Source organism: Alosa pseudoharengus, unplaced genomic scaffold, assembly GCF_046254945.1.
Source record: "Alosa pseudoharengus isolate Yale_2024_CS ecotype anadromous, Long Island Sound unplaced genomic scaffold, YU_APseudo_1.1 YU_APseudo_1.1_scf_7, whole genome shotgun sequence".
In the NCBI taxonomy this organism is placed as follows: Eukaryota; Metazoa; Chordata; class Actinopteri; order Clupeiformes; family Clupeidae; genus Alosa; species Alosa pseudoharengus.
In genome coordinates, this window is record NW_027468859.1 from 20,074,698 (window position 1) to 20,090,832 (window position 16,135).

Consider the following 16,135-nt stretch of genomic DNA (forward strand, 5'->3'; position numbering starts at 1 on the left):
TGTGTGTGTGTGTGTGTGTGTGTGTGTGTGTTTCAGGTACTGAACACTGCCTCAGTTAGAGATCAAAGTCAAAGTCAAAGTCAAAGTCAGCTTTATTGTCAATTTCTTCACATGTTCCAGACATACAAAGAGATCGAAATTACGTTTCTCACTATCCCACGGTGGAGACAAGACATATTTTAACAATTTTAAGTCCACAGACAAACATAACATTCAAGTAAACAAAAAAGTAAGTAAATAAGTAAATAAGAGGGCACATATAATGAAAAAATAAGAGCAGCAAAATTTGGTTGAAATTGTGCATAGACAGTCAATAAAATAAAATACTAGTGCAAAGTCAGGCCAATAAGAGGCTGAGGTAGTTCTGTTTGACCTAAGTAAGAAATAAAGTGGCATAGTGGTGCAAGTTATGTAAGAGCAGCAGAAGTGTTGTGTTTCCAGGACAACAACAACAAGTTGCAAAGTGTACAAGTGTGCAAGTGGAGTGGTGCAGGCGGCCATTTGTGGGTCCAATGTCCAGGATGTTATGTAGCTGAGGGTGGAGGGGGGAGAGGAGGGAGAGAGTTCAGCATCCTAACAGCTTGGTGTATGAAGCTGTTGGTGAGTCTGGTAGTGCGGGAGCGCAGGCTTCTGTACCTCTTCCCAGAGGGCAGTAGATCAAACAGATTGTGAGCGGGGTGACTTGCATCACTCACAATTTTGGTCGCCTTGCGGGTGAGGTGGGTGGTGTAAATGTCCTTCAGGGAGGGGAGTGAAGCACCAATAATCCTTCCAGCTGTGTTCACTATGCGCTGCAGGGCTTTCCTGTTGTATTCAGTGCAGCTTCCGCCCCACACAGCGATACAGCTGGAGAGGATGCTCTCAATGGTGCCTCGGTAGAATGTGGTCATGATGGCTGGTGGAGCACTTGCTCGCCTGAGTTTCCGCAGGAAGTACAGGCGGCGCTGAGCTCTCTTCGCCAGTGATGCTGTGTTGGTGGTCCAGGAGAGGTCTTCACTGATGTGCACCCCCAGGAATTTGGTGCTGCTCGCTCTCTCCACCACAGCACCGTCGATGGTCAGTGGCAGGTGTTGGGTGTGACCTCTCCGGAAGTCAACAACAATCTCTTTGGTCTTGCTGACGTTCAGCAGGAGGTTGTTGTCCCTGCACCACGTGGTCAGATGGTCGACCTCCAACCTGTATTGAGTCTCGTCGCCCTTGGTGATGAGACCCACCAGAGTTGTGTCGTCAGCAAATTTCACTATGTGATTGTTGCTGTAGGTTGCAGTGCAGTCATGCGTCAGCAGGGTGCCTCATTGATTTTGAATACCACTAATATAGTATTGTTATTGTGTGTGTGTGTGTGTGTGTGTGTGTGTGTCCAGATGAAGACGCGAGACCGCTACATCAGCAGCCTGAAGAAGAAGTGTCAGCGTGAGCAGGAGCAGAATCTGGAGAAGCAACAGCGCATCGAGACGCTGGAGAAGTACCTGGCAGACCTGCCCTCGCTCGACGAAGTGCAGAGCCAAGCCCAGCAGGTACACACACACACACACACACACACACACATGCAGGCGCGCATGCACAAACGCACGCACACACACACACACACACACACAATGCCTTCACACACACACATTCACACACACACACACATGCAGGCGCGCATGCACAAACGCACGCACACACACACACACACACACAATGCCTTCACATTCACACACACACACGCATGCATTCACACACACACATTCACACTCACACACACACATGCATTCACACATTCAAACACACACAGAGACACTGCCCTCGCATACACACTCCTGCATGGGACAACTCAAATCACACACACAGCCCATGAACACACTCACTCATTCCTCACTCAGTCACAGACACACACAACACACAGGCCTACCAACATACATTATAGACACACTCTCTGTGCACACGGTTGAGAATTACCTGGGACACCTGCCCATTCTCAACATGGTGTACAGTAGGCCTAACCCAGCAGGGATACGGACACATACACACACACACACACACACACACACACACACACACACACACACACTCACACCACTAAACACATGTGTAGGTCTGCAAGTAAATGTCACACATATGTAGGCAAATATAACATGTACGCACACACACACACACACACACTGACAAACACGCCTGTGCAAATGCTTGAGAAGTACCTGGGAAACCGGCCCATTCTCAACATGGTGTAGGCCAAACGCAGCAGGTGTAGGGACACATACACAGTATGTGCACACACACTCAAAGCAATGCCACCACTCACGCTTGAGCTGAATTTGGCAGAACTGCATTCTCTGGACAATGTGCAGAGCCAACACACACACACACACACACACACACACACACACACACACACAAACTGGGATCATGCCTGGCAGATCATGCCTTAGAGCAACATCAGCACACACTCTGTATCTCCCTCTTTCATACACACACACACACACACACACACACAAACACACACAAATTGGGACCTCGGTGCACACTCTGTGTATCTCCCCTTTTCATTCCCCCTGTCCCTCTACCATACTCTTATAGTCACACACACACAAGCCCTACACTTTCCCCACATTATGTATTCATATAGGCCTATATGCCTACACATGTATTAGGACACACACACACACACACACTCACACACCGCAGACCTGCATGGGGTGACGCCTAGCACACACACAGCCCATTAACACACACAGACACAGACACACACATAGACACAGACCTGCCTATATTGATTTACTCATACTAAATAGCCATAAACCTTTCTCATGCCATCACCTCCAATTTCCGTGTGCTTGTGTGTGTGTGTGTGTGTGTGCGTGTGCATGAGAGTTAGTGATCTGTGGACCAGACAGTGTTTACGGCTGTTGCATAACAATAAGTGGCAACAAGTTCTTCTAATTGCTTTATACTCTAATGACCATTTAATAGGAGAGCCATTTACTTGAAATTACGTGTGTGTGTGTAGACTTTGCCAGCAGGGGTCAGTAGAAGCCAAATTGGCTCTGTAATAACTGTAATGGGGTGTAAATATGTCTGGATTAAAAAATATCACATAACGTCACATATTACCAACCGTCACGCATGTCCAACCTCTTACGTGTATGTGTCACTTAATATTAATTTCTATACAAACCAAGACGGCGGATTCCTAAAGAAACGGAAGCACCCACACCATAAGTTTATCTAAATTAGCTATGTACCAAAAATTACATTTTACCATGACTCGAAGAGCTGTAAACAGTGTTGTAAGGCTGCGTGTACAAATCCGCTTGGAGCTCCAGTGGAATTTTGATTTGCCGACGAGAATTCTCGGGCTAACCATTCATGTGCCTGAGAAAGCTTGGGAATACAGTGATGGCCAAAAGTGTTGGCACCCATGCTAAAGTTGACTGAAAAGAGGAATATAAAATCATCTTTTGGAAATTGATCTTAATGCCTTAAGTGAAAAATGAGAAAACATCTAACCTTTAAGGACACCAATTTTCTTAGTGAATGAATAATGTATCATAAATAAATAAATGTTCTTCCTTAAAATACAGGGGTCATAAGTATTGACACCCCTATGTTAAATTCCCATAGAGACAGGCAGATTTTTATTTTTAAAGGCCAGTTATTTCATGGATCCAGAATACTGTGCATCCTGATAAAGTTACCTTGGCCTTTGGAATTAAAATAGCCCCACATCATCACATACCCTTCACCATACCTAGAGATTGGCATGGGTGTTATTTCAGTTAGCCTATTAGCTGGATTGATTTGCGTTGAGCTCAATGAGCATCAAACCAGCTAATAGGCTAACTGAAATAACACCCATGCCAATCTCTAGGTATGGTGAAGAGTATGTGATGATGTGGGGCTATTTTAATTCCAAAGGCCAAGGTAACCTTATCAGGATGCACAGTATTCTGGATCCATGAAATAACTGGCCTTTAAAAATAAAAATTCATTTAGTTCATTTAGCAAATGTTATTTTAAAGTATTAAAAAACATTGTTGTTTTAAGAATTTTCGAACGAAATGGTTGGTAATTAGCACGTTTACGATATTTATTTATTTATTTATTTATAATCATTTAACCTCTTCCTTTCTGTTAATTTCTCCTTTGTTCACTCATCTTTTCCCCCTCTCTTCCACACCCCCTCCATGTCTCTCCTTCCATCTCTGTCTTTCTCCCTCCATCTTTCTCTCTGCCTCTCTCCCTCCTCCTCCCTCTCTGTCTATCTCTATCTCTATATCTCCCCCTCCCTCTATCTCTCCCCCTCCCTCTCTCTATCTATCTCTCCCTCTCTCTCTCTCCTCTATCTCTCTCTCCCTCCCTCCCTCTCTGTCTCTATCTATCTCTCCCTTCCTCTGTCTGTCTCTCTCTCTCCCTCCCTCCCTCTCTCTCAGCTGGAGGAGGTGCGTGGGAAGGCAGAGGCACTGCAGGAGCGCGTGAGTGAGCTGGAGAGGAGCGTGGAGGAGAGCCAGGCGCTCCTGCGCGAGAAAGACGAGCAGATGACCGTGCAGGGCGGCCGCGAGCTCGAACTGGTGGCCACCGTACAGAGGTGAGGACTAGGGAGGGAGGGAGGGGGTGGAGGAGGAGGAGGGGGAGGGAGGGAGAGGGAGAGCGAGAGAGAGAGTCTTAAAACATCTTAATTAAAACAATATTCTGTATTTAAAAATACTACAAAATAAATCTAATAAGACCAGTGTTAGAGCCTCACAGAGCACAGAGAGGAAGAGAGAGGGGGTGGGTGGAGGGATGGAGAGAAAGAGAGTTCGAGGGATGGAGGTGGGGAGAGACAGAGAGGGAGGAAGATGGGGTGTGGGAGAGATGGAAAGAGGAATGAAGAGAACAGGTGGAGATACAGAAGGAGAGAGAGAGAGAACTTCAGTAAAGAGGAGGGGGAGTGAAATGAAATAGAGTGATAGAGGGATTGAGTGTAGCTGGGAGAGAGAGAAATAAAGAGAGAGCGCTGGTGGGTGCAGAAGTAAGGAGAGGAGGATGGGAGTGCTGGGAGGATCCAGAATGGGTTTATTGATGGAAGGATGAAGAGAGAGGAGGAGGTGGAGAGAGAGACGGAGGGAGGGAAAGGAGCCTGCAGGGATCAGGTCCTGGTGGCTACTGCAGTCCTGAGGGGTCAGCATTGGGTTAATAAGCAAACACCAACTCACCAAAGCACACTCATTAATTATACTCATAATTAATGAGGGGATAGTTGCATTTATCCCAAATTAAACCACAGACTTTAGTTTCAGCTTCTGCTAGCTGGCTAATTGCAATGGGGTTCACTTCCCTTAGGAGAGTATCCAGCTCCATACGCTGGGGATTTGACCACACCAGAAATCTCTCTCTCTCGCACTCTCTCTTTCTCTCTCTTTTATTTTTTTCTCTGTCTCTGCCCCTGTCTATGTACCTATATTTTTCTCTCTCCCTATCTCTCTTTATCTTTCTTTCTCTCTTTCTCTCTCTTTATGTATTACATATTTCCTCTCTCCCCTTCATTTCCTGTCTGCTTCGTTAGCATGCTTGTTGAGGTGACTGTGTTGCACAACCATAACGAACCAATAAAACAGCACATTAACTTGTAATATAGCATCCAATATAACTGTCCTTTTTTGATAAATACTCAAAGTAACGCCAAGCAATACAACTTTCCGAAACAGAATCAATCCGTAGCCAGAAAACTAAAGAGCATGAACACAACAAACAACAATACAAGATAGGCTCTTTTGGCCAAGTTCAAGTGTAGAAGAGGTTCATGCAACACAGAGCGGCCCTGCAAGCACTCCAGGATTTACAAACACAATCAGGACGAGGCGCTCGGAGGAGAGGACCTCTCCTTGCTGATGTGCAGTGAGGGCTCGGGGAGGCCCTGCAGTGTGGGGTTTTGACAGCCGGCTGGCGGCGTCAGGGCCTCTCGCTCGAGCTGGCATGAAAAGCGCCGAGTTGGCAGAGCTGCCCGTGGTGCTTTTGGGACTCGGAGAGGGGAGAGGTTGGCGCGAGCGGGCACCGCCCTGAGTCTCTGCTCTCCAAGACGGAACAAGAAAAGCAAGAGAGCAATGTGCCCTTCCTCGGGGTGGGGGTGGAGGGGGCAGAGGGGCAGAACAGGGGGCATGTGCAAATATGAAACCTTTTTACAAGGGTGACTGAAAAGGGCACTTGAGGGGAGAGTGCAGACCCCCGCCAAGGTCACATAGCGCGTCTTGGCATTTAATTGCGCTAAATTCACCAAGCCACCCCGTGAGTCAGTTCCACTTCAAAATAAATTGGCTTCTCTTTCTGTCTGTGCTCCACCAGGTTTTATGGAAATTCAGGCCAGTAGTTTTGTCTGTTCCTGCTTAGAGACAAACATACAAAGCAACTGGGCTTAAAACATAACCTCCTTTTGAAGTAAATATCAGCAGTGTTTTAGGAGCTACCTGATGTGATAATGTGTGTTAATATCTTATATGACTTATGATTATATGATATATGATGCAGTTAATATCTTATATGACTTATATGATTAATTGCTGTTAATAATAGGGTTTGTCTGTTTCTCTCTGTCTCTCTCTCTGCCGCTTGCTCACACACACACACACACACACACACACACACTCACACACACTCACACACACACACACACACTCACAGCCTGCAGGAAAAGGTGGAGCAGTGTCTGGAGGATGGCATACGCTTACCAATGATGGACCTGAAACAGCTGGAGAGGGAGAACGCCAAGCTGCAGGAGCAGCACACACACAGCAGTGTGGTGAGTGTGTACACGCATACACACACACACACACACATACACACACACACACACACACATACACACATACACACACACACACACACACACACACACACACACACACACACACACACACACACACACACACACACACACACACACACACACACACACACACACACACACATACACACACAGACACACACACACACACACACACACCAGCAAAATGTCCACATGTACACATTGAGCAAGTTGAGTTCAGTAACACACACACTCATACTTTTTGCAGAATGACACACAGACACACACACACACACACACACACACACACACACACACACACACACACACACACACATACACACACACACACACACACACACACACACACACACACACACACACACACACACACACACACACACACACACACATACACACACAGACACACACACACACACACACACACACACCAGCAAAATGTCCACATGTACACATTGAGCAAGTTGAGTTCAGTAACACACACACTCATACTTTTTGCAGAATGACACACAGACACACACACACACACACACACACACACACACACACACACACACACACACACACACACACACACCAGCAAAATGTCCACATGTACACATTGAGCAAGTTGAGTTCAGTAACACACACACTCATACTTTTGCAGAATGACACACACACACACACACACACACACACACACACACACCAGCAAGATGTTCACACGTACACATTGAGCAAGTTGAGTTCAGACACACACACACACATACACGTGCATGAACACAGACTAAAACACACACATTAAGCCCGACCTGCAGGAGCACAGTCAGAGTGGTGCAAGTGAAGCGCATCAGAACCAGAAAGCAGCAGAGGACACCAGACAAAGTGTGTGTGCTACTGGAGTTAAAAATACAGCCTGTGTGTGTGTGTGTGCTCCTTACACAGAGTGTCTGTGTGTGTGTGTGTGTGTGTGTGCGTGTGTGTATGTGTGCGCACAGAGGGAGGCCTGTAGAGTACAGAGTCTGTTGGCTTTCTCTGCCCTACATTGTAGTAATAACACAGAAACACACTTACACACACATACACACATTCTTTATTGCATGTTATGTTTGTGCACACAGCACACACTCTTATACTCTGGGACGACAGTGTTGAGGCCTTGTGTGTGTTCATGTGTGTGTTCTGTTGTCTATTTCAGCTGATTGACAATCAGAAGAAGCAGATTGAGAAGCTCACGTTAGAGCTTGCGGTAAGTGTTTGTGCGTGGGTGTGTGTGTGTGGGGGGGGGGTAGGTGTTATGTTGGTGTATTTACTGTGTGTGTGTGTATATATGTATGTGTTTAATTAATAGCTAGAAGCACTGGACTGGAATCAGAAGGGAAGATGCTTGAAATAACCGGTATGCCATTCCGTTCTCTCCCTCCCTCCTCTTCTCCCTCCCTCCTCTTCTCCCTCTCTCTCCCTCTCTCAGGCGGTGGAGCAGCACTTGCAGCAGGAGAAGGGTGTGTCTCAGGCACTGCGAGAGCAGCTTCTGGACAAAGAGGAGGACGTGCAGACCCTCAACAAAACCCTGCAGGAGGTAAAGATTGCACGCTCTCTCTCTCTCTCTCTCCCTCCATCTCTGCATCTCTTTATCTTTCTCTCTGTCTCCTTTCTTTTGCTGGCTCTTTGGCTGCTCATCTCTCTCTTACTCTACTCCTCTGTTTGACTTCGGACTTCTGGTGTGACGGGGATGTTGGGAAATGAACGTTCTAAAGAATAACTGGGTTCATTGAATTCAACATAGAATTTTAGAACCTTCAATTGTTGCGGAACGGAATCTTCAAAAACATACACCTTTTAAGGGTTAATCCAAAGATCCTTGATTACTAGCTCCGCTTTAACCCTTTCTGGTTAATCTCTCCCCCTCTTCCTCTCAAGGGCCATTACAATGCATGTGGCTCCTTTGCTAAGGGATAAGACACACATCATCATTCTCTCTCTCTCTCACACACACACACACACTCTCAACCACACACACACATTGTCCCTTTGACAATTGAATTGATGTGACAAAAAGTGTCACATTCACCAATTCACATGTGCCATTTCATACACACACACACTCTCACACACACACACTCTCTCTCTCCCTCTGGCTCCATGGTGGTCACGCCTCAACTCTTTCACCACCTCTCTCTCGTGTGTGTGTGTGACGCATATACACATACACACACACACACACACACACACACACACACACACACTCAAACACTCATCAAAAGATTACACACTGATGGAGATGACAGTACCTGGCTAACAAGTAGAAGGAGACCCAGAGTGGCCATCACTGGGAAGTCACCTCACACGTATGCCACACACACACACACACACACACACACACACACACACACACACACAATTCTCACCGTCACATTCTCTTACTCACTCACACCCTCATTTCCTTTTGTCGCCAGTTGTCACCTGCCCTTCAACTCTCCTCTCCTGGCGATACCCCCCCCTCCTCCCCCTCCCCCTGCTCCTCCCACACCATGTCCGCTAGCGAAGCGGCCTCCTGATTTATGCAGGGCAGGGCCCACTCCCGTCATGCCAGCTCTCCCATGGGCCCTCCGCCCCTCATCCTGGGACAGTGGGGCAGCAACCACTGCCCTGCTGCTGTACAGGATGGTGTGCCGGGGTAACAGAAGGCGACAGAGGTCCTCTGTTACTAGAGAAACGACGGTGACTCATCATAGCCCTGTGACTGAGTGAGATGTCCTACTGATTGGTCGTTTTAGACTATTGATTGGTAGTTTTAACGTATCAGTGATGAAAACTTGATCCCAAGTCAGAATTGCAATGTTAGTTTCCTACTGATTGGTAGTTTTAACGTATCAGTGATGGAAACCTGATCCCAAGTCAGAATTGTCAGAGTTAGTTTCTGTAGATGATTAACGCTGGACTCTGCAGCCATATGTTAAGGACACACTCTGCAGCTCACTGTGAAGAAGTTTCCAAAACACCTCCTAACAACTTGAGGTTCATTACCAAGTTGAGTGGTTGTTAATGCACGCACACACACACACACACACACACACACACACACACACACACACACACACACACACACACAGTGTCCTTCGTCTAGCCCAGTGAAAGCCCCTTCACGTCTCTGTTGGTGGTTGTCAAATTTAGTCTGAAGGATTCCTCTCAGGTGTATTTTGTTTTATTCAAAAGCACCCCCCTCCCCTCTCCTCCCCCTCCCCCTCCCCTCTCCTCCCCCTCCCCTCTCCTCCCCCTCCCCTCTCCTCCCCCTCACCTCGCCTCGCCTGCTAATGGACTGCTGTGTTTCTCGCCTGATGGAACAGCTCTCTCCTTAGGACCCCTCTTGATTTATGCACACATCCTTCTGAAACGTTTTTGGGCCCCTGAAAATGATCTCTGACCTAGCAACAGCACAGTCCACACACATATGCGCACACACACACACACACACACACACACACACACACACACACACACACACACACAATCTCACCTTTTCCACATAGCATGCATAGTTTAACACACTGCCAAAGCTCACCCTGAAACCTCTCAATACGCTGCTCTATTCAAAGGTATTATTCAACAGCGTTCCTCCCTAACCTGCAGGAGCCCATCGCAGGCCGGCTGAAAAATTCATGCCAAGTGTTGCTTACTGTTTTTATGCGCCGTTAGCATCTTGCTAATGAGGCGGGTTTGAATTGTGCATGAGGCCTGCAAGTGTAGGGCCCAGGGGCTAGTTGATTAAGCCGGCTTTTAATAGATTTGTCTGTTTGCCCACATCCACACTGCTAAGTTTGGGATGCGCGGGCAGCCTCAACTGCCATCTGCGCCTTCTGCGTGGTGCCATGTTTGGCCATGGCGTTAAAGGCAGGGCTGTCTCCCGAACAGCTGTCACCATAGACACCAACAGTGGTTCCTCGGGAAAGCTCAGGAGTCGGTACACAGTGTGTTATTGTGCTGTGAGCTTGTTCACTCTTCTAGAAGCTACGCTCTTCACTTTACTTCTCCCCTTTTTGCTGCATTCTTTTCTCTCTCAAGTTCCTGTCCATTTCTTTTTCTCTTTTTCACTCCTTCTCTCTTTTTCATCCGTCCTTCTAATCGGATTTCTGACCTGTGCCTGGTGTCGGTCCTCCTGCGCATACCTGTAGCTCAGAAGGACCAAGGTCATAGATCTTAGTTCCAAGAGACTCATCCTCTGATTTAGATGTCATTTAATAAAAAAAAAACATAACTGCATTATCTGTGTCTGGTCTCTCTCTCCCTCTCTCTCTCTCTCTCCTTCCTTCTCCCTCCCTCGCTCTCTCTCTTTCTCTCTCTCTCTCTCTCTCTCTCCCTCTCTCTGAGCAGAACCAGAGGCAGTTGGGCGAGGACTGTGTGTTGCGGTCAAGTTCGGGGACGCCGGCGCAGGAGTCCGGCCCCCTGTTGAAGGAGATGTCCCTCTGCCTACTGGACCTCAAGGCGCTTTGCAACATCCTCACGCACCGCGCCCAGGGCAAGGAACCCAACCTCACTCTGCTCTTAGGAATCAAATGTGAGTAGAGACACACGCGCACACACACACACACACACACACACTAGTGTCGCACAACGCATCAATACTAGAAAGGTATTGCATTACCTTGTAATTAAAAATATTACAATACCCGTTTGTGTCACTACTGAGACTTTAAGAATGGTATTTTAATTAGGTTTTAATAAAAGCGTAATAAAACATTGCACTTGCCCAATAGGGAATACATTCTGATACACCACAGTTGTGGCGCTCAAGCCTGGAATAACAGCCAAGATGTTTAACAGTATAATGTTACAGAGAAGCAGAAACATACTCTCCTGGGCTCCCTGGAGCGAACGCACCTCCCCACACACACACACACACACACACACACACACACACACACACACACACACACGACTCAGTGAGCTCGGAGGTTCATTTGAGTTCATTGCACCGTGCATAATGCACATTCGGTGCCTCAGATTAACTGCCAATCAATAGCAGTGACTAATTCACTCTGTAAACAACAATATCCTATTGAGACTTCAGTGTGCTCGTCTGCATGTTGAACACTTAACACAACAGAATCCTCATCCTTCTTTTCTTCATTGCATTGTCATGGTTTCCTCTTTGTTTTTATATTATTTTTTTTGTTTGTTTGTTTAAGTGTCTTGCTCGCTTGGTAATGGCGTTTGGGGCGTGCCACAACGAAATGAGTCCAGTGTCGCGGAAAGCCATTTCGAGACATGGTGATTTGAATGCATATAGGGTCGAAAATTTACTAAAATATGTATTTTCTAATTTCAACACATACATTCCTTAACCTCCTATCTATCACTCATTGACATATCTTAGTGCAAAATGACTAGGAAAATGATTTTGAAGGCCAAATGTGTAGGCTGCGCAAGTGCGCATTAAAGTTTTGATAAAGTTGACGTTTTTCTTTCTCGTTCAGACGTTTGCTGTACGTGAGAACAGGAAAGTTTCTGTTTCTTCGGTCTGATAAATTCGTGTTTTTGCTTTTGGCCTCTTCAAGAATTCAATAGGCTATCCACTGGTAATTATTCTGAAGAAATGTTCTATTTTAGCCAAGATATTTAGGAGAAGAAACAGCCACCTAAACAGTTGCTGACCAGATTCCTCACGGTGCACCCGATTCGTCCGATTCAATTTGTTTTGGAGTTGGCAGCCTGTTTATAAAAAAAAACATTAGGCTATGCATTAAGCATTAGGCTATTGTTGTCCTTGTCGTCTTCAGAAGTTGATCAAACATTTTAGGCTACCTCACAAGTTATACGAATGGCTCAAGAGTTTTATGAGTTTTAAACCCTACGTCTGTGGATTATGAATATCCAATAAACCCATTTTTTTATTTTGTCAAACTGAACTCATTTTGTGGTGGCACGCCCCATTTGTTGGTGCTTTGAGATGGGGAGACTAGACTAGGCCTCTTTAGCTCTGGTTGTGGGAATAAGGAGATTGTTCTAGGGGGTTCAGTTGGGTTCCCGGACTGTTGGTTTTGTACACTTCAGGCCTGTCTGAAAGTCATGTGTCCATTGGGCAGGTTTGTCTTCTTCCTCTGCTCTCGCCATCCACCACTCCCCTCTCTTTCACATCTCTGCCGCACTCTTGCAAAGAAAATGGACCTCTGCTGCACAGTCTCTCACACACATACATACACACACACACACACACACACACACACACACACCTTTCTGGACATAAGTTGAGAAGGTTCAAATCGAGCACTTTCACCCCGTCACACATGTCTCTCATATGAAGAAAATTAGAAACAAGAGTCTGACCAACACACACACACACACACACACACACACACACACACACACACACACACACACACACACACACACACACTGAATCCCCTTGAACTTAATCTGGCTTGACGGGCTTTGACAGGCTTAGCCTTAGTAAACGTTTTTGCATCATGATCCTTATATAGTGCTAATGTGTCAGCAATGCCATAGACACAATGGTAATTTCTTACTGCAACATCCAGAAAATGCAGACAATGGTAATACCTGTTGGAAGTAAGATACTAATGACCCCCTCTCTCCCTCCTTACCACTCTCTCTCTCTCTCTCTCCCTCCCTCCTTACCACTCTCTCTCTCTCTCTGTCTGTTTTCTCTCCGCCTCCTCTGCTCTACATCTTGTCTTTCTGCCACTCTTCCCCTACCTCTCTTTACTGTCTCTCTCCTCCAGCGATGGGTCTGTCCGGCGAGGAGATTGAGTCTCCGGAGGAGGACGGCCTGCGGGCGAAACTGCGCGAGGTGTGTCAGCTGCGGCAGGACATTGACGAGCTGCGCACGCTCATCTCCGACCGCTACGCCCAGGACATGGGCGACAACTGCGTCACGCAGTGACCACCCCCCCACCCCCCACCCCTCCAAATTTCACTCTCATCATCATCCTCCTCCTCATCTTCATCTCCTGTGCTCCTCCGTCTACACCCACTCTCCCCTTATCCTCAGGGTGTTATTTTTGTTTGATTTGTTTCTGTTTTGTCTTATTTTGGTCATTTTCTTTGTGTATATGTGTGTGGATTTGAGTACAAAGATACCCAGTACAAAGAAGGGAATAAAAAGGCACACCCCGAGAGAGTGAGAGAGAAAGCAGAGAGAGGAACTCCTTCATGTCCACTGTAGGCTCTGACAGGTGGACCTTTTCTCCCGACTACTGAATGTTGGACTAGGCTGTGAACAAGTTTTTTTTTTTTATTATTACTTTTTAATTTCACAAGGGACGTCAAGCTTCAGCTTTACCACTTGGAATCTGGAGCAGAAAGGGTTAATATGTCACCCTTTCATTTCCTGCTTTGGGAATGTGAGTTCTTTTTTATTTTTTTTTATTTTATTTTTTTTTAAGGATAATTGCATTGTACAGTATTTCTGCCTCTGTTTTTATAAGTGTTTCTGTTTTACATTGGACTTGTATTTATTGACAATTGAGGATTATATATATATATTGGTCGACAGCGTTTTGATCCCACCCAGAAATTAAATTGTGGGAAATGTAGTCTTTTAAAAGCCCTTCTTAATGCAGTCTCACTGGCCAGTAGGGAAACAAATACATGAAATGCATGTACCAGTGCTGTTCTGTAAAGTGCCTCAAAGTCCTCTTATCTCCCTCCCATCTCACTATTGGTCATCCACCGAGGAACACTGTCGCCATGGTTTCCCCTCCATTAGGTTCTCTCCGCTTGTGTTGACAGTCGCGGGTCGACGTGGAAACATGTCTCTCCTCTCACCAAATCACCATTTCCTTTCTACATGCTTCTATACTCCAGTGTTCCATCACTGACCCGTGTGTGTGAGAGAGAGTGTGTGAGGCTGGCTGGCCACTGGGGTTTATGAGATATTGGATAGTTGTGTAAGCATAAAAGGGAAAGCGACAGGAAAGCAAAAATCTTCAGTCAGTTCAGACAGGGGTTGTGACCATGCTCTGTGATATTAGCAGTAAGCCAACAACCCCACTGAACACCAGGTCTTTTGTAAAAAAAATTAAATATTTCTGATAGTGTTAGTACCAATAATCAGGAAATGTTTTAGTGATACAAATAGCTTTGGTTACAAAAATGATAATAATACTTTGGATAGTCTATATCCATTTTTTTTATTCCAAAGACATCTGACGAGGAAATAAGTCTATGAGGAAAAAATAACAGAATAATTCTTTTAGATGCATTTGTTACATTGACCTCACAGAGATAATCTAAATAGAAATGTATCAGTCATAAGGTCATTGCACCATCCTCTGTAACTGGATGTATAATTTTTGGTTTGTAACGACAACCATGTCGGCTAGAAATGCAAATATTGATATGTATCAATATGTATGATTTTTTGTTTCCTCAGGTATTTTAAATAGACAGTATTATCTGCACCTGTATTGGTGTTCTACTACAGAGATCATTTTAACTGTCAAGGTTTTTACGTTTACTTTTTTTGTACTTACCTTAAATTTACTCCACATCAGAAGTCGCACGGCATTTCAGCAAAAAACATCTGGAATTATTGTGATAATTGTTCGGGCAAAGCCATTACAGCCCTCAATATATTTGTGTCCGTCAGTGAAATAGGAATTTTTTTAAGAGATTCGGTCATGACAACCTTTTGCATCATTATTGGGGGCCTAGCAGCGAAGCTGCGAAGGCACCCATTGAGTTAGTAGTTTTTCCTATTATTATTATTATTATTATTATTACACTTCTGCCATTGGAGTCTATGGCAGCCCATAGAACGCCTGGCTAAAAAGTTCAGATTTTTTCGTCGAAAGTTTCGGGACACTCCACTGACCACTCACACTCATTTACGGACCTCTAAACCCAGCCGTCTAGCGCCACCAACAGGTCAAAGTTTGGCTGAAAGTTGAAAAGCTGGGTTGAAAGGTATTTGCAAGTCATTATTATTATGAAATTTAGCGCCCTGATTCAGGACCGTCCCATGATCACTCTCACGAATTTACAAAGCTCTATGCCGAACACTCTAGCGCCACCAATAGGTCGAATCTGGACTCACATTTACGCATGTAACAATTGAACGGTGTGTTCGATTTTCACAAATTAAGCACCGTTGGAATCCCTGGACTGACTTGAGTTGATTGACCCCTATTACGTCACTTTCGGCCATACTGGACCTCCGCCATATTGGATTTAGTCCAAACTCTACGAAAAGTTTCAGCGGTTACAAATTTCCTCCGATTTTCACGAAACTTGTTAGAGATGATCTTCTGTCCGGGCCGCACAAACGATACTGGTCAGATTTTTCAATTTCATTTTTATTTGCCCGTGACAGCCAATCAAATATTGTGACGAAGCCGCCAAACAGGGAGTGGA

At 45.7% G+C, this 16,135-nt stretch overlaps 1 protein-coding gene across 5 annotated transcripts in view; it reads left to right on the plus strand.

The window, feature by feature from the left end:
* Positions 1-15,420, plus strand: part of cep85l (centrosomal protein 85L) — a 74,929-nt gene extending 59,509 nt beyond the window's left edge. For 4 of the 5 annotated variants that reach the window (XM_076271692.1, XM_076271693.1, XM_076271691.1 and 1 more), the window contains 7 exons: positions 1,365-1,517; positions 4,413-4,567; positions 6,640-6,757; positions 7,962-8,012; positions 8,235-8,342; positions 11,135-11,318; positions 13,504-15,420. In XM_076271692.1, the coding sequence (XP_076127807.1) occupies positions 1,365-1,517; positions 4,413-4,567; positions 6,640-6,757; positions 7,962-8,012; positions 8,235-8,342; positions 11,135-11,318; positions 13,504-13,664 (930 nt within the window). In that variant the 3' untranslated portion in view covers positions 13,665-15,420. Of the gene's footprint in view, positions 1-1,364; positions 1,518-4,412; positions 4,568-6,639; positions 6,758-7,961; positions 8,013-8,114; positions 8,176-8,234; positions 8,343-11,134; positions 11,319-13,503 lie in introns of those variants that run through there. The other variant, XM_076271694.1, reaches the window with a different exon arrangement.
* The last annotated feature ends 715 nt before the right edge of the window (positions 15,421-16,135 follow it).